General features: G+C 42.3%; 2 protein-coding genes across 4 annotated transcripts in view; one reads left to right on the top strand and one right to left on the bottom strand.

Annotated features, from left to right (window-relative positions):
- Positions 1–27937, top strand: part of LOC124787986 (uncharacterized protein C2orf42) — a 235488-nt gene that overhangs the window by 14389 nt on the left and 193162 nt on the right. For 2 of the 3 annotated variants that reach the window (XM_047255015.1, XM_047255016.1), the window contains one exon: positions 3030–3137. The exons of the other annotated variant lie outside the window; for it this stretch is intronic. The gene's annotated coding sequence lies outside the window, so the exon portion shown is untranslated. The remainder of the gene's footprint in view (positions 1–3029; positions 3138–27937) is intronic. 3 annotated transcript variants of the gene reach the window in all.
- Positions 19862–21487, bottom strand: LOC124787987. The gene is made up of 2 exons (XM_047255018.1): positions 21334–21487; positions 19862–20973 (listed from the first exon to the last, which is right to left on the bottom strand). Exons 1-2 carry the CDS (start codon positions 21484–21486, stop codon positions 20446–20448), a joined length of 681 nt encoding a protein of 226 aa, XP_047110974.1. The 5' UTR covers position 21487; the 3' UTR covers positions 19862–20445.

The raw sequence follows: 27937 nt of genomic DNA, 5'->3' as shown, positions 1-27937 counted from the left end.
TCTCCAATTTGTCGCTAATAGCACCTAGGGTCAAAGCAAACAGTTTTATTAACATTTTATGAAGAACTCATTTTACCCTCTTTGGACTATGGAAGCATTGTTTATACGTCAGTAGCACCATCCATCCTAGAAATATTAAATCCTGTCCACCACAATGTAATCCATTTGGCAGCTGGAGCTCTTTGAACAAGTCTAGTCCATAGCTCATTGTGGAAGCTGGAGTACCACAGCAGAAAATACAATGCCAACAACATTTATTGAATGATGCAATCGTGATTAGTCAAATGCCCTACCACCCCTGTCATCTCATTTTATTTCACAATCCCATAACCCTGTTACTCGTCAACCCTCTTGTAACAGGTTAACTGGCAGCAGTATGACTGGACAGACATGAACTTCAACTTCCTCCGATTACCTGCTGCAATACTCTGTCTTGAAAGCCAAGGTATGTTCCCTAACCAACAGTGAGGATGAGCTTAAGGTGTGCTGCCAAAGAGAATACTACTCCCAATTTTTATCAATGTGCATTTTATTCATTCATCCAAAAGTATCCTCATTTTAATCTCCTCTAAGCACATGGCTCCAAACAAGTTGGCGATGCGTATGTACACAACTTAAATCAAGAATAACATTCCTTAGCAAAAGAATGCAGTATATACTAGTAAGTTAGTAGCTATACATAGAGCTCTGCAAAACATATCGACTTCCCCTTGATAGAATTTTTGTTTATGCCGTGACTCCTTGAGTGTTTTAAAACAACAGACAAAGGCTGTCCAAAACATCCATTGGTATCTGCTATACATGACAAACAGGAATATTCATTGTTTTTCTCTCGATGACAAAGTCATGTTGGCATTTCGTGTAATGAGCTGACAGGAAAACTGGCCAAAGAAGCAATGGCGGGAAACATTCAACTAGATATTCCAAGTGCTGAGTTATGCGTACATATAAGACACCACTTGTAGAAGACATGGCAATATAGTACACCATCCTATAGTCTATGAATCACTAAGGTCTGGCACACGTCGCTATGCAGATTAGTAAGGGAAGGTATTTCCTTATGCTACTTCAGAATTTGGAATACCAAAATAATTTGTTGATTACTGTTATGACAAGAACAACCCCTGCAGTGCACCTGCGGAGAAATATTAGCGGTTTGGCACATCCTTGAATATTGTGCAGTTACTCAAGATCTCTGACTTCAAATGGACGTATATATATATTACAGCACCTATCAGTCTAGCAGGTGCGACACACTTCATACAAAGAAGTTAGTTATATATTACAACAAGTTTTAAGGAGGAGAACATAGTTATATCGACTTAGGGGGTGGATGATACTAACTACATATTTTATGTCAATGAAAATATAATCAATTTTTGAAAATGTAAAGTCTTTCCTTCTCATCCCATCCTGTAAGTGTCCCTTGACTCAGAGGGGTTTCCTGAACTCTACCCCTTTTCCTAAACCTCACCAGTCCTTTTCCTTCACCCTTCTTCCCTCCCCTTGAACCCTTTTGCCAGAAGAAGGAGCCACTGGCTCCAAAAGCTTGCATACATAATAATTTTTATATGTGTGTTTTCCTCTCGGCACTTGGTGAGCAGATTTTTTTATCCATCCAATTACATTATAACCACATATTTTAGGTTGCCATTCTAACTTTTACACAGTGTAATTAGTTGTATTTTTGACAGTTGAATTTAGTAGGCTAGTTACTCATTTATCTACCTAGTACAAAACATATGATAGTTCGATTACTGTTAAACAGTGAGGGTTGGGGTGGGGCCAGGGAGGGAGGGGAGGGGGGGGGGGGGGGAGTGGGGTGTGACGGGAAAGGAAAGGAAGGGAAGTTCATACCTACATCTTCTGACACCATGAGAGGATCAAGGGGCTAATAACCATAAAATTGAGCCACTTTATGTTTACAATTGTCATCATCATTGATGTCATCAATTCTTCGTCTGGTCCTCTTTCGAGTCACCATTCCTTTTACTGAATCCTTTATGATTCAGGCCCTTGCAATGTTCAAGCCAATTTCTTTTCTGTCTCTTAACTGTTTCCAGTATTTGTCTTTTCTCATTCTCCGTATGTAACGCAACCTCATTAATTACTTTATCCGTCCATTTCACACCTTCCATTTTTCTACAGACTGACATTTCAGAAGCCTCTACATATTTATGGTCTTGCTAGCATACTCTCCATTTTTAGGTACAATATACGTTTTTTGATACAAAACACTTCACTAATCTTTCCTTTGATCGTTTGTTGAATTGTCAATAGAAAACAGTCCTCCTGTAAATAATTGCTTTTGCAATAGTCATCTTAGTTTTTATTTCTTGATTATAAGTCATGTTACTTTATTTTGCATACTAGATACTTGATGTTATCAAGTTCTTCCACTGATTCATCACAAATTTCTATCTTGCTTTGTAAAAACCATTGTCGTAATCTTTTTCACATTTATATTCATTCTATGTTCATCACAACTAGTGTTCAGTTCTTCTAATATGTTATTAATTGCTTTTTCATTTTCTATTAGTAACTCCATGTCGTCATCAAATCTTATACATTTGGTTATCCTTCCCCCCTGTTGTCAGACAACTCTTTCGCTGGAAGCAGCTTTTAACTAAATCATTTAAATAGATATTAAACAAAGTAGGTGATAGATAACCGACGTATCTGATCCCTCTCCTCTTTTAATTCCTCATATCCTATATCATTAGTTTTAGCTGTCATATATAGAATGGTTGTTAGTCTCCTTTCTTTCAAGTTAACTCCAGTCTGCTGCCAGATATCGTAAAGTTTAGTCCACTGAACACTTTACTCTATTGCACAGTTAGCTGTAGCCTTCAGTTGCAACAATCACTGTGCAGATGTGTTTAAATTGAGAGCACCTCTCTGGGCTTATCCAGTTGATGAGTTACTATGTAATGTATTCAAGTATTTATAATTGTGTATAGAAGTTTGTTTGATTTGTAATTTGGTTTCCTGTTATTTTAATATCCCCCTTTTCCTTTCTTCTTGAACAGGTTATCTGACATGGTAATAAGTCAAAATCAGTACCATTTGAGCTGCAGGAAACTGAAACATGTAATACCGACTGTTCATTAATCTTGGGAGAACTTACGCTGAATGAGGTATCAAATTTATTGTCATGTATGGGATATATTTCATGCCGTTAGTTTATTTCACTATTGACACCATAACTATTTCTGTCAAGTCATCTAGTTACTCACAGTTCTCATAAACGTTGTTGCACAAATGCAGTATTTCTGTCTTTCCTTGGCTTAAACCATTGAGAGCTCAATAGTACTCCCATACCCACCAGTCACGTTACACATTTCATTTCCTAAAGTGCCATTTCAACTTCTTGCATATTGATTGGAAATCATTTGTCCACTTTAAGTAATTCTTTCAAACAATGGAAACTCTGCGTTGGAATTGCAACTATATTAGGCATTTCACTCAGAGCTGCCAAAGATAGCAGTCATATATGTATGAGGTGTGCTTGCTTTTGTTAACGTGTATATGTTTTCTTTTGTCAAGAAGGCTCTGGTCGAAAGCTGAATGTGGAACAATCTTTTTGTTACGCCTGTCGGCATCTCAATGTGTAATTTTTACGTTAAGTAATTTGTTTACGTCTTCCATATTCAGAGCATTTGAACAAAATAATTTTTCTAAGCACATCTTCCATACATTCTTTATTCTTTGTTGTTATGTAATTTGATTACCATTTCCATCTTTATAATCCAGTTAATGTTCCATTTACTGTTTAGAATAAGGCAACTGTTCCATGTGAACTATGAAAGGAATGTGATAAACCATTCTGCATTAAATTAGGCTATTCAGAAATATCTTTAAGGGCATGTGAGAAGAAAATTTGGCAAGAAAAACAACTGAAACAGCTAAAGAATGAAGAAAGTGAAATGGAAATATATGTTCAGTGGACAGTACATTGCATCAGTTAAGATAACAGATGGCACAGCAGCTAACAACTGGGAGGAAATTGTACAAACATTGGAAGATACGTTTAATGTCTGCATTGTTCATGAGAGGAATCAGAAACACAGATAATTAGTTACCTGTGAAAATAGTGATATTCCTGAAGGAATGTCAGATCAATTGTATAAAGGCTTTAGGGGTTGAAAAAAAGTAAGGCACTTGGAGATGCAGTGATTGAATATTAATGTTCGAAGCTGGAGGCAAATCAATGAAAAAGTAAACTAGTTTTTTAAAATAATGTTTGCAGAGGAAGAATTTTTTTCCAAATCTGATACAATGCTCTAACTACTCTTCTTTACAAGAAAGGAGACAGGCAATGCAAGAGAAGCTGCAGACCTTTCAGCCATCTCCCTGTAAAACACAGGACACTCACTAAAATTATGAACAACCCAATAAAAAAAATCATTGTATTTCAGCCGAATGAAGGAAACAAACTGGATTTAGAAGTAGACATGGATAATGGACCATTTGCAACTGATAGATTAAATTACAGAACAGAGCAGTGAGTACAAATTAGCATTTGCCTGGTACTCATAGAATTGAAGAAAACTTTTGGCTCAGTTCCAAATTTGTCTGTACAAGAAACTCTTTAGAAACAAGACACTGATGCAGCCTATGTTAGTATACTGAAGAATGTGTACACTAATGCACAGCATCTGTTAGACTTCACTCAGTAGATGCAAAGTTATGAATTGGAAGACCTGTCAACAGCCCAGAGCAAGTTTTGAGATCCTTGAACATTGAAGAAGAAACACAAAATGAAACATACCTGAACATGGACTGTGTGAAGCATTGAATGTTCTCTGCATACTGTTTACTGTTCAGCAAATCCATGTGAATTCTCTGTTGCTGCTAACTCTTCTGTGCACTATGGTAAATTAAGAGTCTTTGTGTCAGTATTATCTTTTTGGCATCCAGTTATTAAGTAAGTTTGGATATATTGATTGGTAGATGACCCAATTTATCATCATAATGAATTCTGTTACACATGGTGTTGTTCCCTGTTGTTGTACTTAAACCACTTTTTAAAGTGTGTATCACAGTTTACGTATGTTACTTGAGAATCATTAGCACCTATTTAACGTGTTACATGCATAGACTATTTGTACTAAGTCTCCACTGTATTCATACTAGAATATCACATTGTTTATTATATATGTATTTAGTTATCATCATTTTTTAAAGTTTTCCTTGTGCTCTCTTGTTGACAGAGTATAAAATGCTAATGTAAACATCACAGGGATAATATTTGACTTACTTGTAAAGTGACTACAAGGTACACTGTTGAAAATTGAGTGCAAAAAGGAAATTACATCTGGCTGCAAACTCAAAACATCAGAGGTTAAGTTTGCCAATATTGTACAGGTGTATAAACAGCTTATGAGAAGAGTACCTCTTAAAAAATGTTAGACCGACTATTAATTACCAACATATGTTACAAAGTCCTTCTTATAGAGAAGCCTAACAGACATATACCAAACAGTGGAATATCCAGGAGGTAATGTAACAATAGTATGAAAAGGAAAGTTGTTACTCACCATATAACGGAGATGCTGAGACACAGATAGGCACAACAAAAAGACTCTCACAATTAAAGTGTTCAGCCATTAAGGGCTTCGTCAACAATATACAAAAAACACACACACACACACACACACACACACACACACACACACACACATACGCGACTGCAGTCTCTGGCAACTGAAACTACACTGCAAGCAGCAGCACCAGTGCGTGATAGGAGTGGCGACTGGGCGGGGGTAAGGAGGCTGGGGATGGGGAGGGGAAAGGGTAGTATGGTGGGGGTTGTGGACAGTGAAGTGCTGCAGGTTAGACAGAGGGCAGGGGAGAGTTGGGGAAGGGTGGGGAGGGGGGAGGGAGTAGCATAAAAGGTGAAAAATAAAAAGATTGGGTGTGATGGTGGAATGATGGCTGTGTAGTGCTGGAATGGGAACAGGGAAGAGCCTGGATGAGTGAGGACTGTGACTAATAACAGTTGAGGTGGGAGGGTTATGGGAACGTACAATGTATTGCAGGGAAAGTTCCCACTTGCGCAATTCAGAAACGCTTGTGGTAGTGGGAAGGATCCATATGGCACAGGCTGTGAAGTAGTCATTGAAATAAAGGATATGATGTTTGGCAGCGTGTTCAGCAACAGGGTGGTCCACTTGTTTCTTCGCCACAGTGTGTCAGTGGCCATTCATGCGGACAGACAGCTTGTTGGTTGTCAGGCCTACATAGAATTCAGACCAGTGGTTACAGCTTAGCTTGTAGACCACATGACTGGTTTCACAGGTAGCATTGCCATTGATGGGATAGGTGATGTTTGTGACTGGACTGGAGTAGATGATGGTGGGAGGATGTATGGGACAGGTCTTGCATCTAGGTCTATTACAGGGGTATGAGCCATGAGGTAAGGAATTGGGAGCAGGGGTTGTGTAAGGATGGACAAGTATATTGTGTAGGTTCGGTGGATGGTGGAATACCATTGTGGGAGGAGTGGGAAGGATAGTGGGAAGGACATTTCTCTTTTCAGGGCACAACAAGAGGTAACTGAAACCCTGGAGGAGAATATAATTCAGCTGCTCCAGTCCTGGGTGGTAATGAGTTACGAGGGGAATGCTGCTCTGTGGCCGGACTGTGGGACTTTGGGAGGTGGTGGGAGACTGGAAAGATAAGGCACAGGAGATTTGTTTTTGTACAAGGTTGGGAGGATAATTATGGTCTGTGAAGGCTGTAGCAACACCCTTGGTGTATTTTGAGAGGGACTGCTCGTCACCGTAGATACGATGACCACGGGTGGCTTGGCTGCACAGAAGGAACTTCTTGGTATGAAACGGGTGGCAGCTGTCGAAGTGGAGGTATTGTTGGTGGTTAGTAGTTTTGACATGGACAGAGATACTGATGTAGCTACCTTTGAGGTGGGGGTCAACATCTAGGAAGGTGGCTTGTTGGGTTGAGTAGGACCAGGTGAAGCAACTGGGGGAGAAGTTGTTGAGGTTCTGGAGGAGAGTGGACAGGGTGCCCTCACCTTTGATCCAGATAGAAAACATGGTATCAGTGAATCTGAAACAGGTGAGGGGTTTAGGATTCTGGGTTTTTAGGAAGGATTCCTATAGATGGCCCATGAGTAGTTTGGCATAGGATGGTGCCATTTAGGTGCCTATAGCCATTTTGTTTGTAGGTAATGCCTTCAAAGGAGGAGTAATTGTGGGTGAGAATATAGTTTGTCATTGCGACTAGGCAGGAGGTTGTTGGTTTGGAATCCATCGGGCATTGGGAAAGGTAGTGTTCAATTGCGGTAAGGCCATTGGCATTAGGAATTTTAGTGTACAGGGAGGTGGCATCAATAGTGATGAGCAGGGCACCATGTGGTAAAGGGACAAGAACTGTGGAGAGTCGGTGAAGGAAATGTTTGGTATTTTTTATATAGGAGGGTAGGTTCCGGGTAATAAGTTGAAGGTGTTGATCTACAAGAGCAGAGATTCTCTCAGTGTGGGCACAGTAACCAGCCATAATGAGGTGTCCTGGGTGGTTAGGTTTATGGTCTTTAGGAAAAATGTAGAACGTAAGAGTGCAGGGAGTGGTAGGGGTGAGTAAAGAGATGGACTCTGGGGAGAGGTTCTGGGATGGGCCTAAGGATTTGAGTAGTGACTGGAGATCCTGCTGGATTTCTGGAATAGGGACACTGTTGCAAGGTTTGTAGGTGGAGGTATCTGACAGCTGGCAGAGTCCTTCTACCAGGTAATCCTTGCATTTCAAAACAACAGTGATGGAGCCTATGTCCGCAGGTAGGTTTATAAGGTTGGGATCAGTTTTTAGTTGGTGGACTGTCATTCTTTCTGCGGATGCCCCAATTCACACCCACTAATTCCACCTTATCCAGTCACATCTGCCATCCCCCTTCTTCACACTTATCCACCCTCAGACCTACTGCCCACAGTAATATCTTTTTCATTATTTATTCTTTACTTTGATCGTTGTGACTTCTCGCCAATTTTAGTGAGTTTTGGGCTTTCTCTATTGTCGACTTTCTCAGATTTCATCTTGTTTTCCCCTTTTGCATCCATTTCATCCTTGTTTTGAATTTCCTTAAGTATTTGGACGTATTTTTGTGTAACTTTTCAGACATAATTCTAATTTTGCATTTTTTGCACCACCATGGATGGATCTTTGCTCCTTTGATCTGTATCAGTTCAGAAAAGTTTCCTTATTCCTAGCAGATCCCAGTCCCACATGCTGCTCCTGCATTGTTGCTTGGCTCATGGAATCCCCTCGAATGGCCTTACCATCAAATTACCCATCTCTGGCTGCCACCCCTCCTTCCACTATGACCTCAACCTGTTCAGATTCCGCCAATCATTAGCCCTCACCAACATAGTCCTGCAAAACCATGTCAACCTAGCCCAAACCTCCTTGCAGTACCTTCTCTCCATCTGTAAGATTCTCCTGCTATGCAATACCATATTCCTGGAACCCATAACACACATTGAAACTCTTGCCCTGCAGGAACTTGAGCATCATGCACAACGCCACCTCAAAAAGCTCTCCATCCTGCCCACTTCTTACTCCTTGGAGTACCACTGTCCGTCACCTCTACAACAACCTCCAAACCTCCCTCACATTGCCTCATAGCTGATAGACCCTGTCTTACAGACCTACTGCACTTACCCCACCTTCCAAAGCTCCCTCCCGGTGCCATACAGAATCCAGAACCTAAACAGACTCCCAACACAGTCATGAACCTTTCCTCCAGAAGACTTAGCCCCACAGAAATATTGGTCCTTTCCAAAGGCCCCACCTTTTGCCCCACTCCCAAATTCAATCATGCAGGACTTGTTAAAGACCTTCTCGCCTTCTGTCGGTCCTTACAGTGGAAACACTTTTTTGCCACCAACCCTACCAATCAGACTCAACCAAAGGCAAGTATTGAACCTTGCCTAACTCAGTTCACTCCTCCATCCAACCGTGATCCACCCCCACTGCCCTAATCACCCCCTGTTAAGTTTCCAGAATTTCTTAACCTCCAACCTTGCCTCACCATCATTCCCCAAACCCCTCAACATTCAAACTATCCATACATCTGCAGAAAAAACCACAATCCACGATCTAGAAACTGATCCCGACCTTATAATGCTACCTGCAGACGAAGGGTCTATAACAGTTGTTTTGAACGAAAAGGATTACATGGCGGGAGGACTGTGCCAGCTGTCAGATACCTCCACGTACAAATCTAGCCACAGTGAGCCCATTCCAGAAACCCAGCAGGATCTCTAGTCACTACTCAAATCCTTAGGCCCATCCCAGAACCTCTCCCTGGGGGGAGGGGGGGGGGGGTCCACCTCTCTGCTCACCCCTACCACACTTTACCACACATGCCCTGCTTGTCACTGTTGATGCCACCTCCCTGTACACTAAAATTTGTAATGCCCATGCCCTTACCACTATTGAACACTACCTTTCCCAATGCTCGATGGATTCCAGACCAACAACCTCCTTCCCAGTCACCATGAACAACTATATATCTCCCCCTGCAGGTCCGGGGGTTAGAACAGGCCCGAGGTATTCCAGGCTGTCGTAAGAGGTGACTAAAAGGAGTGTCTTACGTTTCACCCCTTATGTGATGGCCCCTATATGATTTGACTTCCATTCTTCCAAATTTATCCAAAGAGTGAGCCAATTTGGGAAGGGCGCCTTACATGGTGCATATTGTCCATCGTGCACTGAGATCTTTAGCTCACTTAATTGGCGTGGATTTATAGTTCTGCTCATTCTCCAGTTGTTGGGTGAGGACACTTCCCGGGTGACTTTTCTTCCGTCCACTGTGCAGTGAACTTTTCTGCGCCAATGATGATCATGGACTTCTTTGCACCTCATGTCCAGCATGGTAGCCAGTCCGTTGTGGTGAGGCTACCATGTACCCATTGGTTGTAGCCCCCTGACTACACAGGGATCACTCTGCTGGTGACTGTGCTGGTAACTCCCCACGTATGCCAAGGAGTAGATTCCCACCTCCTAGGACTCTTGGCAATGGCCATCCTGCCAGGTGGCCATAGCTGTGGCTGGATGGCACCCGTGGTGAGGGCTCCTGGTCGGAGTGGGTGGCATCAGGGCGTATGACATCCCATGAAGTGTACTACGTCATCACTTGCTAGTGGTCAAACACCAGCAGTCTCTAAGCACTCCAGGACTCAGCTTAATTCAAGGAAGGATGATCCCAAATCGTTCCCATCCCTGGCCACATCATGGGAGGCTAAGGATGGCAGCGAACCTTATTCGCCCATTACCTCATATGTACGAGAGCTGATGGGGAATCCTTTGTGTCACTGAAGCCTCAGTTTTTTGTAGAGCATTTAGAGGACAAGTTTGGGGAGATGGAGGGATTGTCCAAAATGCAGTATAGGTCAGTCTTCGTAAAAACAGCATCCTCTGCCCAGTCACAGGCATTAATCGCCTGTGACAAGCTGGGGGATGTGTCTGTTTGCATCGCACCCAATAAGAGCTTCAATATGGTCCAGGGTATTATATTCCACAGGGACCTTCTTTTGCAGTCTGATGATGAGCTGTGGGCCAACCTAGAGCAGTAAGGTATTCATTTCGTCCAGTGAGTCCATTGGGGTCTGAGGGATAATCAGGTTGCCACTGGGGCCTTCGAGGGTGTCACATTAGCCGAGAAGGTCAAGGTCATGGTATACTGCTGTGATGCGGTGCATTAAGTGCTGGAAGTTTGGGCATATGTCTTCCCTCTGTACTTCCAGTGTCACCTGCCGAGATTGATGTCCTTCACACCCCAATACTCCATGTGCCCCGCCTCCCATCTGTGTCAACTGCAGAGAGCACCATTCCTCTTGCTCGCTGGACTGCAGGATTCTACAGAAAGGAAGGAAAATCGTGGAATACAAGACCCTTGACTGACTGACCTACAATGAGGCTAAGAGGAAATTTGAACAGCTACATCCTATGCATATGACATCCACTTGTGCTGCTGCTACGACAATGGTTTTAGCCCCTTCAGTTCCGCCATTTACAGTTGGCTCTCAGTGCCGTAAGACTCCGCCTGCCCCCCTTGATGGTGGGGGGGGGGGAGGGGCACTTCTATTCCTGTTGCTCCTGCACCACCTACTGTGGGAGCAACCCCCGCCCCCCCCCCCCCAAACCATTGGGGACATCAGCCCCCACTTCTCAGCCAGAGAAGCAAAGTCTTCTTCGGCTCCTCTCGCTAGGAGGGGATCTCTTGGGTCACTCCATTCCCAGGTTCCTACCAGTGGCAAAGCAGACACCTGCCAGTGGCTGAAGCTCCCACAGGTAGTTGGTTGTGGGGCTTCACAGTCCTCCTCAGTCCCTGAGACTGAATCAGTGAAGCCCTCCCAGCCGGAAAAAGCTAAGGAATGGCGAGAGAAACCTAAAAAGAAAAAGACCCCCAAGAACCAAGACATTGCAGTGGCACCCACACCACTGATACCTACAAGCTCTGCATCTGAGGGTGAAGTGGAGATTCTGGCTTCCCCTGAGGACCTAGATCTCACTGGGCTGTGGATATTGACTGCACGGATACTCAATCGGTGGCAGCAGGTGACCCTGAGGCATAAACTGCCTCCCTAAGCATTTCATGCCTTTCCAGTCTCACGATAACGTCACCCCCAGTGGAATTGCTGTGGTTTTTTCCATCACCTGGCTGAGCTACGGCAACTGTTAAGCTTTACACCTGCTTTCTGCATTGCCCTCCAGGAAATTTGGTTCCTGGCAATGAGGACCCCTGCCGTCCTTGGTTATAGCAGATATTACAAGAACTGTAGCGAATATAATGGAGTGTCAGAAGCAGTTTGTGTCTATGTCCTGAACTCGGTATGTAGTGAACTTTTGCCCCTTCAAACTCCTCGTGAAGCTGTGGCTGTCAGGATAAGGATGACACATGAAATAACTGTCTGCAACGTATATCTCCCTCTGGATGGTGTGGTACCCCTGAATGTATTGGCTGCACTGATTGATCAACTCCCCCTAAACCTTTCTTACTTTTGGGAGGTTTTAATGTCCATAACACCTTGTGGGGTGGCACCTTGCTTACTGGACGATGTAGAGATGTCGAAAATTTACTATCTCAACTCGACCTCTGTCTCTTAAATAGTGGGGCCCCCCACACATTTCATTGTGGCTCATGGTACTTACTCGGCCATTGATTTATCCCCCTGTAGCCCTGGACTTCTCCCATCTGTACACTGGAAAGCCCACGATGACTTGCGTGGTAGTGACTGCTTTCCCATTTTCTTGTCACTCCCCCGGCAATATTCCCCCGGACATCTACCCATATGGGCTTTAAACAAGGCAGACTGGGAAGCTTCCACCTTTGTTGTCACCGTTGAATCTCCCCCACATGGTACCTTCAATATGGTAGTTGAACGGGTCACTGGAACGATCGTTTCTGTGGTGGAAAATGTGATCCCTTGTTCCTTAGGGTGCCCCGGTGAAATTCAGTACTTTGGTGGTCGCTGGAAATTGCTGAGGCGATTAAAGAGTGCCGTCGAGCTTTACAGTGACAGAGGCAGCACCCTTCCTTGGAGCATCTAATAGCTTTTAAATGGCTCCGTGCCTGAGTTCGCCAGGTTATAAAAAGACAGAAACAGGGATGTTGGGAGAGGTACGTCTTGACCATTGGGTGCCATACGTTACCTTCCCAAATCTGGACAAAGATCAGATGTGTTTTTGGGTACCAGACCCCGACAGGTGTCCCTGGCATTAACATCAATGGCATGTTATCTACCGACCCAAACGCAATTGCTGAGTGCTTTGCTGAGCACTATGCTCGAGCCTCTGCGTCGGAGAATTACCCCCAGCCTTTCACACCCTCAAATGATGGATGGCAGGGCAGGCGCGGCTCGTAATTAAAGGCTCTGAGGCGGAGCCGCCCCAAAATATATGTTAAAGTAAATTTCGCAAGAACGTATTACATAATTTAAATTATCAGGACGAATTTCGCATATTTCCCATTCCGATTAAAATAACGACGATCAACGTTTTTGGAACTGTTTGTATCGATGAATGTTTTCCGAACGGTTAGTAGTGTTTAGGCTGCGCCTTGGAAAGTGCGTAAGCTGCATGTAGTAGGGGTTTGGGGGCGTGGCTTCTACATAGCACTGCTCGTTATGGGCGATCCGAAGGCTCAGAGCTTGCAGCCTAAGGGTGTCATACCAACCACCACACGTTTTTCACGTTCCACTATCTATGTAATAAAGGAATGTAGAGCGGCCGAAACTTCGCTATCCAATCTCTGTCTCTGCACATCTCTACTACGCCTCGATGCGTCATTAATCGACGTTTAGTATTATTATTATTATTTTGATAATGTTTTACATAGTAGTTTTGTTTCTGCCATTGGCTATTGTATCCACATTTAGAGTAAGTTTCTTCGACCATAGATACTAATAGACTGGGCAAGCATTGCAGCGGCTATACATCTGGCGTGGCTGCAACATAGAATCACGTGACTGTTGGCAGAACGTCGGCGGGAGTTCAAGGCAGCATTCTGATTCCTGATTTCACTTCCAGTATTTCTCAGTGGATTTCCTGCTGACTTCACCACATTAAATGTAGCTTATGTAAACACAGCTGGCAGTGATAAATTATTGCGTAACCACTGTACAAATTTAGTTTTACAGCCATTACTTCACAATGAACTTTGTGAACTGCTGAAACACTTTCGATGTTCGGCAATATATTCGCCGCGAATATTTCAGTGTTACCAATTATGAGATGCATTCTCTACTAACAATAAGCGTTATGCACTGCATAAAATGTAAATATTGCATGTGTGTGTTTTAGTGCCTTGGTTGTAGAAAGTGTTATAGACTTCATAAATCGGCATAAACAACGAAACCTGTAACGTAAACACACATGTAACGAACCCAGTTGTGTCGTTCACCCACAAAACGTAAAGCAGTTTCATTTGAAAGCTCTTTTTTGGTTTAAACAGTTTGTTTCGTAGATGTATCAAATAAGATATCTACAAAATCAGTACCTACTTACATGAATACTTGTTCCACAGATCATGAATACGATACTTCACAATGATGTGTCAGTTTAATGAAGGGTAGACCTATCATTACATGACAATTCTTCCAATCACTTATTTATACCTAAAAAATCGTCTACTGAGTAGGAGCTGTCATTCATAGATTCTTTTAGTTTGATTTTAAATGCTGGTTGGCTATCTGTCAGGCTTTTAATGCTTTTCGGTAAATGACCAAAGATTTTTGTAGCAGCATATTATTTAACCCATACATTACAGCTTATTATCTGGAAACTAACATAGGCCATACAACTACCTTCTGCAAATGGTATTCAGTACTTGTTTCTGATATTTGTATGTTTTGTAACTGGGAAGTACAAAATAAAACTAAACCCTGATGAGAAATCAAACCCCTAACTTGTTTTTGCAAATTGTTCTTTAAAATAATACCAGCATAATTCACCCCTTTTTGTACCAAAGTCAGATTTAATCCAGGATAGTAAAAATCATCCTTTCTTCTTATGTAGCAGCAATGCACATTGCCATTGCTTTTGGAGTGGGAAGGGTTATTGATAATAAATATCTCTCTCTCTCTCTCACACACACACAATATAGAGGTGTGTATGTGCGGATGGGTGTGTGTGTGTGTGTGTGTGTGTGCGCGCGCGCGCGCGAGTGTATACCTGTCCTTTTTTCCCCCCTAAGGTAAGTCTTTCCGCTCCCGGGATTGGAATGATTCCTTACCCTCTCCTTTAAAACCCACATCTTTTCGTCTTTTCCTCTCTTTCCCTCTTTCGTGACGAAGCAACCGTTGGTTGCGAAAGCTTGAATTTTGTGTGTATGTTTGTGTTTGTTTGTCTATGGACATGCCAGCGCTTTCGTTTGGTAAGTCATATCATCCTTGTATATATATATTCATTCTTCAAAGTGCTTCGAACAGATGCGTGTGTGTGCAGTAGGCTTGAAATCTTCGAAATATCACTGCCTGTATCCACATCTGCCTGCGCCCTTCATCCTTTGGAAACCTATACGAAAGAGAAAAAGCAGCTTTGTAGCTTACCATTTGAAGAAATATATACGATTGCAATGTGCGCCTGGAAACACACACAGCACTTCAAACCGCCAATTTACGTAACTGTGGCGTTCTGGGTAGGGATATGATACACACAATAGTTTATCAGTATTCAAGAAATGCCGCTAAATTATACTAATAATACTTACACGTGAAATTTAATGTTACTTCCCTTCACAAAACGCTCGGTACAACCATAAGCACAACAGGATACCACCATTGTTTTGCCAATAGTCACGTGGTATAGCAGTAGAGATGTTGATGCCACGATTTATACGTCATGACCAGTCTACCAATATCTATGGTCGAAGGTAAGTTTGCAAATATCCCGCCAGAGTGCACTAGACTACGGTAACGTACCAGTACTGCCATCTAGCGAGAGGACAAAGCGCGCGAAATTTGTCCCGTTACTTTATTCTCCTTGCTTGCTGATGCTGACTGCTTTTGTTGATACCGTGTGATATTAGCAAGTTTCTATTTCGGAGTGTATTTTGCAAGATTTTAGGGAGTTTTACTTCCTTGTGAATATCTGCGACATACGGCGATTGTGAAACCAGCGCAATGTGAATTCAGTGTGCAATTTAATAGGTAAAAGCTTGGAACACGGCCACAGGATGAAAGTGAAAGAACTTGGTGCACCCAGACCCGATCTGACGATCAATCAAGAACAGAAACAGTGCAAATCTAGGCAAGGATACAAACGCAGTTTTAATAGAGCAATGTACGATGCAGCGGAGTGGTTGTGTGGTTGTGAAGTGAAAAATGCATTTTTCTGTTTCACCAAATAGTACTGATAGTGCCTGGACTGAAACTGGTATCGCTGGCTTAAAGAATTTTCACGCAAAGGTGAAAAAACATAATTCCAACGAAAAACATTTAAATGGGTTCAATGAGTTTTCAATGCTAGGGAAAGTGGACATTATGTGCCAATTAGACAGTGCTTACCGCCATAATATAAAGATATATAATGAAAATGTATCAAAAAATCGGTATATTCTGGGTAAACTGATAGACTGTATTAAATTTTGCGGCAAATTCGAGCTTGCCTTATGGGGCCACGACGAAACGGAAGATTCCAAAAACCCAGGAATTTTTCGAGGATTAGTCAGTCTTATGGCAGAACTGGACTGCGTCTTGAAGCAGCACATTGAGAAATCAGAAAACCGTGTTTTCTTAGGCCTATCGAAGACAATTCAAAATGAACTCCTGGAATCAATTTATGAGGTATGCCTCACTCTCATCAGGAGTGAACTGTCGAAGGCAAACTTTCTCGCAATAGAAGTTGATGAAACTACTGACTGTGCAAATTTGTCACAATTGGTCCTAATAATTCGCTATGAGCTACTGGGACAAATAAATGAAAGATTTATTTCCTTTGTACGCCCAAAAAGTCACAGTGCACACAATGTAACTGCAGCTGTTCTCTGCGAGCTAGAGAAAATGAATGTACATGAAACACCTGAAAAACTGATAGCTCAGTGTTACGACGGCGCTCCTGTTACGAGTGGCCATAAAAGTGTTCAAACTAGAATTAGAGAAGTGTGCAGGTATGCTCACTTTATTCACTGTTACGCCCATCAGTTAAATTTAATTGTTGAACGTTGTGTGACGGGCAATAAACAAGTGCGGATCTTCTTTAGCAACTTGGAAGGAATTTCCACCTTTTTTTCCCGGTCTTCTAGCCGTACAGCCATTCTTGACGAAGTAGTGAAGAAGCGTATTCCTACCTGTCCTCAGTCCATCAGATGGAATTTTAAATCACGGGGCGTAACCACTGTGTACAAATACCAAAAGGAAATTGTTGAGTGCCTAGAAAGAATTATTGATGATGATGCCAGTGATTACAAGACAATAAACAAGGCCACGGGACTGGAGGGTTTCCTGCAAGACGAAGATTTCCTCTTCTGGTTAAATTTTTTAAATACAGTCATGCCTCACTGTGACATTCTCTTTAATCAACTGCAGAAGAGGAATATTGATCCAGTGAAAACTGTTGAATATGTTTCGCACTTTGCGGATTCTGTCCAGCAAATTAGGGCCTCACTTGAAACCGACGATCACTGGGAACAGGTATAACCAACTGCAAATCGGGGACGTTTCACAGAATCAAGAATAGTGTGTGCACGAAACGTTTGCGACCTCATCACAACTCAGATCAGAGAACGATTCAGTTTCAATGATCACTTATCGATTGCACAGCTGTTTGATCCATCGTTGTTTGCAAAACATCAAACTATTTTTCCGGAAAAAGCGTTTAAAATAGCTGTTAATTTGTTCAATTTACAGTCTTCTGATCTACGTCATGAGCTGAACGTGTTGTACAGCCGAAAAGATTTTATGAAGGCGTCAGGTGCTTTGACCTTGTTGAACTTTCTTTACGATAACAATCTGGCTAAAGCTTTTCCTGAAAGTGTAAAACTTCTGCAAATAATAGTAAACCTTCCCTATGACGACCGGCGCGGCAGAACGCTGCTTCTCGACGTTAAAGCGAGTGAAAACATTCATGCGCAACACTATGAATGAGGACAGACTTTGTGCGCTTGCAATGTGTTCCCTAGAAAAGGAATTATTGAATCGGCCAAATTTCAATGAAATGGTCATAGACCATTTTGCTGCGCAGAAGGGGAGACGAGCTGACTTCGTCTATAAACAAATGAATTGAGGTAAGCAAAAGTGCATTCATAATTGATAAGAGGTAATTTCTTTATATCAAGTCCTACTTAGCCTATTAATTGAAGTGAGTAAAAAAGTGTAGTGTCATGTTTAGCCAGTCATAAACGTGATGACATTTTCCGGGTCTAGTGTAGCAGGGGATACAACCCGTCGGCTTTGGACAATGACGTCACAAGTCGCCAGAGAGCAGTTTACCATTTTCGCTTTTGCTGTTATGTTTCAGTTTCGTTTTTTTACTGATTGCTTAATAAAGTGGATCTATTTATTCTATCTCGTGAGATTTTTTAAAAAAAGCCAAAAAACACTTATCAGCTACTGAATGGAGCTACAACACTAAGAAGAATCGCTTCTCGTTTGGCGACTTGTGACGTCATTGTCCAAAGCCGACGGGTTGTATCAACACCTTCTGATACACAGGCCTCACGGCGGAACTATGACGTCATCAGCGCTAGGCTAACATCTGCCGCTGCAAGACAGCCTGTGCGCTAGAGCCGATGAACGTGTATTTCTTTAGTGAAACCATAGCAAATTCACTGATCGTTAAATTTGCCCTTTACAGAGAAATTGTGCCGCCCTTGTATGATATCGCGCGCAATGTGGCACACTGATCACAACACAGTGTGATCTCCTTCTGTTGTGTTTAAAATCGTATGCAAAATCTGACTTACTTGTTAAGAAAAACGTCGCTACAGAAACCTAGATCCATTAGTCAGTAAATGACACTAACGGAGATACTTCGTAACAGTTAACAGACAGCATGACGAAATTATTGTAGTGATCATAAGTTTATTACTGGGGCAAAAATGTAATTCACTGCGGCATGAATGGCTCATCAATGATCGCATAGATATTGGAGATATTGTCACAGTGAGAAGTTTAATTACAAACGCTCATTTAGCCAATGCAAAAGCGTGAAATAACTCATTTGTGGTGTACATTCAAGAACATAATGTATAAACCTACTCAAAGAACTGGTCATTTTAACCATTGCTTCCCAGTATATTTATTCCTTAATGCAATCTGTTGCAAACAATATGTCTCTACTTCCAACCAATAGCTCAATACATAGTACCAATACTAGGAATAAGAACAATCTACATAAAGACCTAAAATCACTTACCTTGGTCCAATATTCAGGAATACACATTTTCAATAAATTACCAGCAACCATTAAAAACTTGATTTAAGATAAAGCACAGGTTGAAAAGCTTCTTGGTAGGTAACTGCTTTTGTACTCTATAGATGAATTTTTTAACAGGGACTGTTAGAACAGCTGAAGTAAAAATGTCTGTTAGATTTAAGCTCTGACAGCACTTGGCCACAACAGTCAAGATTAGGTAATTTGTGTATGAGATATTTAGTAAAAGTGTATAATTATGTTTCGTTCTGACTGTTTACATTCTGTAGAAAATGATTCAAATTGCTCTGAGCACTATGGGACTTAACTTCTGAGGTCATCAGTCCCCTAGAACTTAGAACTATTTAAACCTCACTAACCTAAGGACATCACACATCCATGCCTGAGGCAGTATTCGAACCTGCGGCCGTAGCATTCTGTAGATATTAGCAGTTTCAGTTTATTGTTAAATATCTGGATATCTTGACAATCTACTGGCAAAATGATCAGGGAAGTGAGTATTATATTTAAGTGTCCTATGTTTTTATGTTATATCTTCTGACATGTCCCACACCCATGAGACTCATATCATCTTTGATTCTACAGTACAAAAACTGAATCTACTCTAACCTTTAACCCACAAAGCAAAATCAGGGATTTTGTAAGTTTGACACCTTTGTCTGTCTCTCTCATCAAAACTCCCAAATATTTAACAGAATATTCTTGATAATGATGTGACATCATTGTAAATAGAATATAGGCCTAATTTTATGCACATTCATTTTAAGCAATGCAGCTACACACATCAAGTAGAGGAAAGTAGGAATTAGGAGAGAATGACAAATGTAAATGTTTGTTAACCTGTCACAAAATTTATTCTAAACTACTTTACAGTTGACAGTTTTCTCTTTTTCATTTTACTGCCAATATGGCTGTCATTAATTTTTTTAACATAATTATTGAGAAATATATTACATGCTACTTTTACTACAGACTGAAGAATTTTGTCATCAGTTTGATCTACCTGACTACAAGAAAATTCCCTTAGGAAAAAGTCTTCCCTTTTAATTACATCAACAGCTAATCTTATAACTAGATTTCTCTGGGATGTACATCTCATGAAGGAGAGCTCATGTTCTCCAGACACCAAGTTTTTAACAATCAAATAAGTGAAAATAACAGCATTAATGACCTCATTATTAGGGCAATACAATCCACCTCTATATACGTTTCTTAGAAGTCCATAGCTTTCATCACTTTCTATTACTGATAATGTTTTATCAAGCACTAAGTACGTTTTACATGTTTCACACCTCAGCTTCTTAAGAACAGCTCTGGCACAGTATCCTGACAAGTATGTGAAAACAGGCAAGTATTCCTGAACAGACTGAACTTGTTCTTCACTGAAATCCCTTATGCTCTGAAAGTTTGATGGTGGTGGTAAGGTAATATCATCTACACAATCACTTTCAAAAGAAGCTAAATCCATGCCAATTTCACCAAGAGCAGAGGATGAAATTTTCAAGGAAAGCAGAGTCTGAATTCTTATCTTGGATTCAATTACAAATACCTGTCTCATTTAATTAAGTCATTTAAATGGTTTATAGTTAAAGGGAACTTTCTTGTACCAAGTTTTGAGATTACACTTTTACCCTCATATAAATACATGCTCAGGTCAGTAGTCACCACAACAGAACACAAAAGTGTAGGAATACCTTTGACGTCTATTAGAACAAAAGTTATTGAACTTTCTGACTTTATCAGATGCCAGTCATTAGGCAGCTTGATACCCTCTAAACACTTAACAAAACCATTAAAGTCCACAAAATGTCTTTCCTGTTCATACTGAGCATGAGTTGCTACACTCGCTGCAATAGCTATTTCTAAGTCTCTATTTTCCAGACGCTTTCGTCTCTCATCTCCACTTTCCCTCGAACAAGAAGCTGATGAAAGATACTTCGGACAGTTAGGCAGAATGGATGGTATGGCTCCTGTTTTAAGGCGAGGTTTTGGAAGTGGCACAGAATATTTCTTCCCTGTGGAACTGTCGAAATATTCACTGTGTTTCAGAATGAGGTCTTCAGTGAAGTGGAGCTCGCAGACCTTGAAATAATGAGAAAATCTTTTATCAGCTACATGTAATAATCCCGAGGGGGTACTAATGCTAACACATGGGATTAGTGTCAGTTATCTTCAGATCAAATCGATTATTGTTCACTCGGTATTTCAGGTTAAAAGGCTAAAGCTATTCTTGCATAAGTAAATCACAGTTTTCCAGTGACTCAGTAATGTATGTAATGCAGTTGATCTTCTAGAGAAGGGCATCAAGTCAATCGAATTCAGCTGTTAATGAACATCTAAAGAGCGTGCTACTTAAATATATGATTAGTTGCTCCCGCTCTCTAAATTAAAGAACACACACCCTGAGACAATCTAACTGAATTGTAAAGAACCTGAGCTTACCTTCGAATTCTGTGTAACCTGGAAATTTTCACGATGTATTGCAGATATCCATTTCTGCTGTAGTTCAGTGCTTTTAGGAAAAGAAAACACCGCTACTCGTGGCTTATTTTCGTAATTTCCTCTGCAACGTGGAACACAACACTTATACACCATTTCGAACGATTAAATCAAATCTCAGAGTTAAACGGAGATGTAATTTCGACGAATCAACCACTATACTTTGAAAGTAAACAGAACACAAGTTTTGTTTCCCGGGTAGGTTAGCCAACATAAACACAGAATTTCGAATTGCTTATAAAGGTAAATCCATACAAATTAAGCACAGCATCTCACGGTGCAGATTTCTTATCGCATATTGCTTTGTAAACGGTGCTACTTTTTCTTGCAGTGCTTCATATACTCATTTTCAATTAAACGAACAATGTATTCTACCGGTGCCTTTTGTTGCATAGTTGGTATGGCTATTAGATCCAGTTTTGGCCACCAGCAGCGCTAGTTGTAGCAAAATCTGTCTTTCCACCACTGGCCTAGTGAAAGTGACGTCACATGGCCTACTCGTCTTGGCTGGGAGGCCTGTATGTTAGAAGGTGTTCGTTGTATCCCCTACTACACTAGACCCCATTTCCCGAAACTTATCACTTTTGGTACCGGTACAGTGTGTTGCGCTACAGTGTCACATTTTGTGTACTTTAGCACAACAAACCATACTAAAAATGACATATTTTGGAGAGATCTTTAGTGCGCTATTTCATATAAATGCATATTTTCATAATACACAATAAATACGAACTGTTTGCTTCTCAAACATGTGAATTATAATGGCAGTTGCACGGATTGCTCATGCCACCCAATCACAGCACAACACTTGTGACGTCACGAAAACATCACTGTAGGTTCGTTTGAGCAGTTACCAGAAAGCGCCAGACAACAGGCTGTAGTGCGCATGCCCAGCTACGATGACGTAGGCAGCCCGTGCTTGGTGCTTGCTCTGCTCATACGCTTTTCGTCGTATTTCTGGTGGGGCATCACGTGACCATGTGTAGCCGTGCGGCATGTTGTTGAGAGGACATATTGAATTGTACTTAGAGCAATTGTTTTATCATATCCCACACAGATAAAGGATGCAAATAAGGAAGCAGTTCTTGGCAAAATATCATTTCAAAATTAGACTCCACAGCTCGAAGTACCATAAAATTTTGCTAAGGGGTGGCTTTGACAGATTTTTTTTTTTTTTTTTTAAAATTCGTACTCTGCAATATTGTTATGTAGCATTTCCAACTGGTTTACATCTACACAACACCGCAAAAAGCTACTAGGATGGAATACAAATTACTTGCAACAAAAAAGACAGTTTCTTGTGTAGCTTACACCGGAATAAAGGACAATAAATTTCATGACTATTTCAAAATGTGAAAAAATTAACATGGTGGTCTGTGAGGCAAAGAAACTGTACAATGACAGTTTATATTCTATTCTAGCAATAAATATGAAAGCCATGTGGGGAGTTAAAACGATAAAACATGGTATGCTGCCAGTCTAAAATTTAGCATGGAATGGCATTCTATAAATTTAAGACGTAAACACAAATTAAGAAATAACTTCAGGCCCAGAAGTAGTACTAGACAAGTGCCTTGTGATCGAAAAACACTTTCACAGAAGGCAGATCTATAAAATTCTGCTACAGCTGTCATTATATTTGAAACAAAATATTTAGTTCAAAACTATTGAGCAAATTTGCCTACTTAGCTTCAAGTCAATGTTTACGTATGTTCGTACGTATATAGAATTAAGAGATCTTACAGTGTCATAAAAGGAACAGGGTATCAGAGACTACTCCAGCAGCATCGGAATTTCATAAACCATACTAAAATGCTTCATTCCGCTCTAGTATCGTCATGCGAACGCGTAAACTTCGAGCTTTGGAGGTTAACCACAATAAACGCCTTAAGTTTAGTACTGAAAACACCAAAAATATTAAGCAACCGCAAAGTTAACATTCATCGTATTAAAGACCTCTCCAAAATGCGTCTTTTCATATGATTTGCTGCAAAATGTCAGAATATGTAATGATGACGTATAAAAACACTAACCAAAGATTTTAATTCGAAATTAGCTTTTAATCATATTTAATACCTGATTATAGAAGATGCAGTACGTAAAATTATGGGTAGAGAGTGATCTGCCACCCCCCCCCCCTCCCCCTGAATTTTTAGTTGTATGTCAGACTAATCTGTAGTGTAACCCGAGGCCTATGTTGGCTCCGATCGATAAATGCCGCAGCCTTCCCCAGTATAGAAACCACGAGCCGCGCCTGTGGCAGGGAAAGATCTCTCATTCACTGAATGTCACAGTGAACCTTATAATGCTCCATTTACAGAGTGGGAGCTCATCAGTGCCCTTGCACATTGCCCTGACACAGCTCCTGGGTTAGATCGTATCCACAGTCAGATGATTAAACATCTCTCATTGGACTACAGGCAACATCTCCTCACCATCTTCAGCCAGATATGGTGCGATAGTGTCTTTCCATCACAACGGCGGGAGAGCACTATCGTACAATGTGCTCTTCGGTAAAAACCCGCTTGATGTGGATAGCTATCGGCTCATCAGGCTCACCAATGTTCTTTGTAAGCTGTTAGAATGTATGGTAAGTCACGGTTGTGTTGGCTCCTGGAGTCACGGGGTCTACTGTCTCCATGCCAGGGTGGTTACCACCAGGGTTGCTCTACCACTGAAAATCTTGTGTTCCTCGAGTCCACTATCCGAACAGCCTTTACCAGGTGCGAACACCTGGTTGCTGTCTTTTTTGATTTACGGAAAGCTTATGACACAACCTGGCGACATCATATCCTTGCCACTTTGTATGAGTGGGGTATCTGGGGCCCGCTTCTGATTTTTGTCCAAAACTTCCTGTCGCTTTGTAGTTTCTGTGTCCAAGTTGGTGCCTCCCTTAGTCCCCCCCCAGGAGAATGGAGTCCTGCAGTGCAGACAACTCCTGCATTTCATAGTACTGGTGTTGCTGAATGGTGCCTACAGGGAGCCATCCTCAAGTGCAGGTATGGACTCTAGCCCACAGCTTCCAGTTTTCAGCTGCAAAGTCGTGTGTCATGCACTTCTGTCGGCATCATACCATTCATCCAAATCCATAACTTTACCTCAATGACAATCCACTCACTGTAGTGGAGACATATCGATTCTTAGGACTGGTTTTCAAAGCTTGATTGACTTGGCTTCCTCACCTTCATCAGCTTAAGTGGAAGTCCTGGCAGCACCTCAATGCCCTCACTGCTGATCGCTCTACGCTGCTGCAATTCTACAGAGCCCTTGTTCAATCCCACAATGACTCTGGGAGTCTGGTTTATGGTTCGGTGGCGCCCTCAGCATTGTGTTTAATCAACCCAGTGCACCACTATGCAGTTGGACTAGTGACGGGAGCTTTTAGAACGAGTCCGGTGACCAGTGTTCTGGTGGAGGCAAGAGTCCCTCCATTGGTGATCAGACATGCACAACTTCTTGTCAGTTATGTTGCACACATTCGTAGCTCTCATGTGCATCCAAATTACCGTCTCCTTCTCCCAACCATGGCGGTTCATCGTCCTCATCGGCAGCCCAGGTCAGTTCTTACAATTGCGGTTCATGTCCGATCTCTTCTGTCTAAACTGGAGTCCTTCCCTGTAACACCTCTACTCGAGGTCCATTCACGTACTCCTGCATGGTGTAAACATAGGCCAAAGCTTCATTTACACTTTTCGCATGGCCCTAAGGACTCAGTTAACCCTGCGGCTATGCACTGTCACTTCCTATCAATTCTTGATGTGTCCTGGGGCTCTGAAGGGGTTTACGCAGATGGCTCAATGGCTGATGGTCATGTTGGCTTCGCCTATGTTCACCGAGGACATATTGAACAGCACTCCTTGCCAGATGGCTGCAGTGTTTTCACTGCAGAGCTGGCGGCCATATCTCGTGCTCTTGAGCACATTCGCTAATGCCCTGGTGAGTTGTTTCTTCTCTGTACTGACTCTTCGAGCAGTCTACAAGCTATCGACCAGTGCTTCTCTCGCCATCCATTGGTAGCGACCGTCCAGGAGTCCATTATACCCTGGAACAGTCCAGTCATTCATTGGTGTTTGTCTGGACCCCAGGACACGTCAGCATCCCAGGCAATGAATTTGCTGAGAGGCTGGCTAAACAAGCTACACGGAAACCACTTATGGAGATCAACATACTTGCAACTGACCTGTGTTCGTTATTGGGCCACAAGGTTTTTCGGCTCTGGGAGACAGAATGGCATAACCTCGGTATGCACAACAAACTGCATGTCATTAAGGAGACTACGAATGCATGAGAGTCTTCCATGTGGGCCTCTCACAGGAACTCAGTGGTTCTCTGCTGGCTCAACATTGGCCACACTTGGGTGACCCATGGCTATCTCCTGCGCCGTGATGACTCACCTCAGTGTCGGTGCGGCACACGATTGACAGTGGCCCATGTGTTGCGCTGTCCCACTTTGGCTGGCCTGCAATGAAATCTTCGGTTTCTGGACTTGTTACCATTAATTAGCTGACAATGCATCGGCTGGTTTAGTTTTACGTTTAATACGCCAGGGTGTGTTTTGTCATTCTATCTAAGTTTTAGTGCATGTCCTTTGTCCCTCTGTGTCCTCCACCCTAGTGCTTTTAGGCTGGAGGTTTTAATGTGTTGCAGAGTGGCTGGCTTATCCTTTTTATTCTCGTGATCAGCCAGCTGTGGTCATATGCTCTTGTTTTAATTTCTTCTATCTGTTTCTTGCATCTCTCAGTTGTTTTCTTGTCCTATTTTATCCATTGTAGTGTTGGTTGCCCTTTGCTCATTCTTGCAGTTTTCCCCTTTCTTCCAGTTTAGTGTTGTAAGTCTCGTTTGTTTTATTCTCTCCCTTGTGGAATTGTTTTAATAGGAACAAGGAAATGATGACCTAATAGTTTGGTCCCCTCACCCACAATTACTTCTCCTTTGAAGGCATTACCTACAAACAAATCTGGGATTGGGGTATAGAAACCAGCATGGCACCATCCTACGACAACTTTGTTTATGGGCCATCTAGAGGAGCCCTCCCTAAAAACCAGAATTCCAAACCCTTCACCTGTTTCAGATTCATTGATGTCATCTTTACTATGTGGATCAAAGGTGAGGACACCCTGTCCACACTCTTCCAGAGCCTCAACAACTTCTCCCCCAGTTGCTTCACCTGGTCCTACTCAACCCAACAAGCCAACTTCCTAGATGTTGACATCCACCTCAAAGATGTCTACATCAGTACTTCTGTCCATGTCAAACCTACTAACCACCAGCAATACCTCGACTTTGACAGCTGCCACCCGTTCCATACCAAGAAGTTCCTTCCTTGCAGCCAAGCCACCCATGATCATCGTATCTGCAGTGATGAGCAGTCCCTCTCAAAATGTACTAAGGGTCTTCCTCCTCAACCTGGTTCAAATTCATCGATGCCATCTTTGCTATCTGGATCAAAGGTGAGGGCACCATGTCCACTCTCCTCCAGAACCTCAACAACTTCTCCCCCAGTTGCTTCACCTGGTCCTACTCAACCCAACAAGCCACCTTCCTAGATGTTGACCTCAACCTCAAAGGTAGCTACATCAGTATCTCTGTCCGTATCATACTTACAAACCACCAGCAACACCTCCACTTGGACAGCTGCCACCCGTTCTATTCCAAGGAGTCCCTTCCGTACAGCCTAGCTACCTGTGGTCATCGCATGTGCAGTGATAAGCTGTCTCTCTCAAAATATACCAAGGGTCTCACTGAAGGCTTCACTGACCACTATTATCCTCCCAAACTTGTACAAAAACAAATCTCCCTTGCCTTACCTTTCCAGTCTTCCACCACCTTCCAAAGTCCCACCATCCGGCCACAGAGGAGCATTCCCCTTGTAACTCAGTACCACCTAGGACTGGAACAACGGAATTATATTCTCCACCAGGGTTTTGATTACTTGTCGTGGTACCCTGAAATGAGAAATGTCCTGCCCACTATCCATCGCACCCCTGCCACAGTGGTATTCCACCGTCCACCGAACCTACACAACATACTCGTCCATCCTAACACAACCTCTGCTCCCAATCCCTTACCTCATTTCTCATACTCCTGTAATAGACCTAGATGCAAGACCTGTTCCATACATCCTCCCACCACCACCTACTCCAGTTCGGTCACTAACTTCACCTATCCCATCAAAGGCAGGGCTACCTGTGAAACCAGTCATGCGATCTACAAGCTAAGCTACAACCACTGTGCTGCATTCCATGTAGGAATGCCAACCAAAAAGCTGTCTGTCCCCATGAAGGGCCAACGACAGACTGTGGTGAAGAAACAAGTGGACCACCCTGTTGCTGAACACGCTGCTAAACATCATATCCTTCAGAATGAGATTTTCACTCTGCAGTGGAGTGTGTGCTGATATAAAACTTCCTGGCAGATTAAAACTGTATGCTGGACCAAAACTCAAACTCAGGACCTTTGCCTTTCGCGGGCAAGTGCTCTACCAACTTAGCTACCCATGTACAACTCACGCCCCGTCCTCACAGCTTTACTTCTGCCAGTACCTCGT

This window comes from Schistocerca piceifrons, chromosome 3 (assembly GCF_021461385.2).
Source record: "Schistocerca piceifrons isolate TAMUIC-IGC-003096 chromosome 3, iqSchPice1.1, whole genome shotgun sequence".
NCBI classification, from domain to species: domain Eukaryota; kingdom Metazoa; phylum Arthropoda; class Insecta; order Orthoptera; family Acrididae; genus Schistocerca; species Schistocerca piceifrons.
The sequence above is the reverse complement of the archived record's forward strand: the minus strand, read 5'-3'. Positions and strand labels throughout refer to the sequence as shown.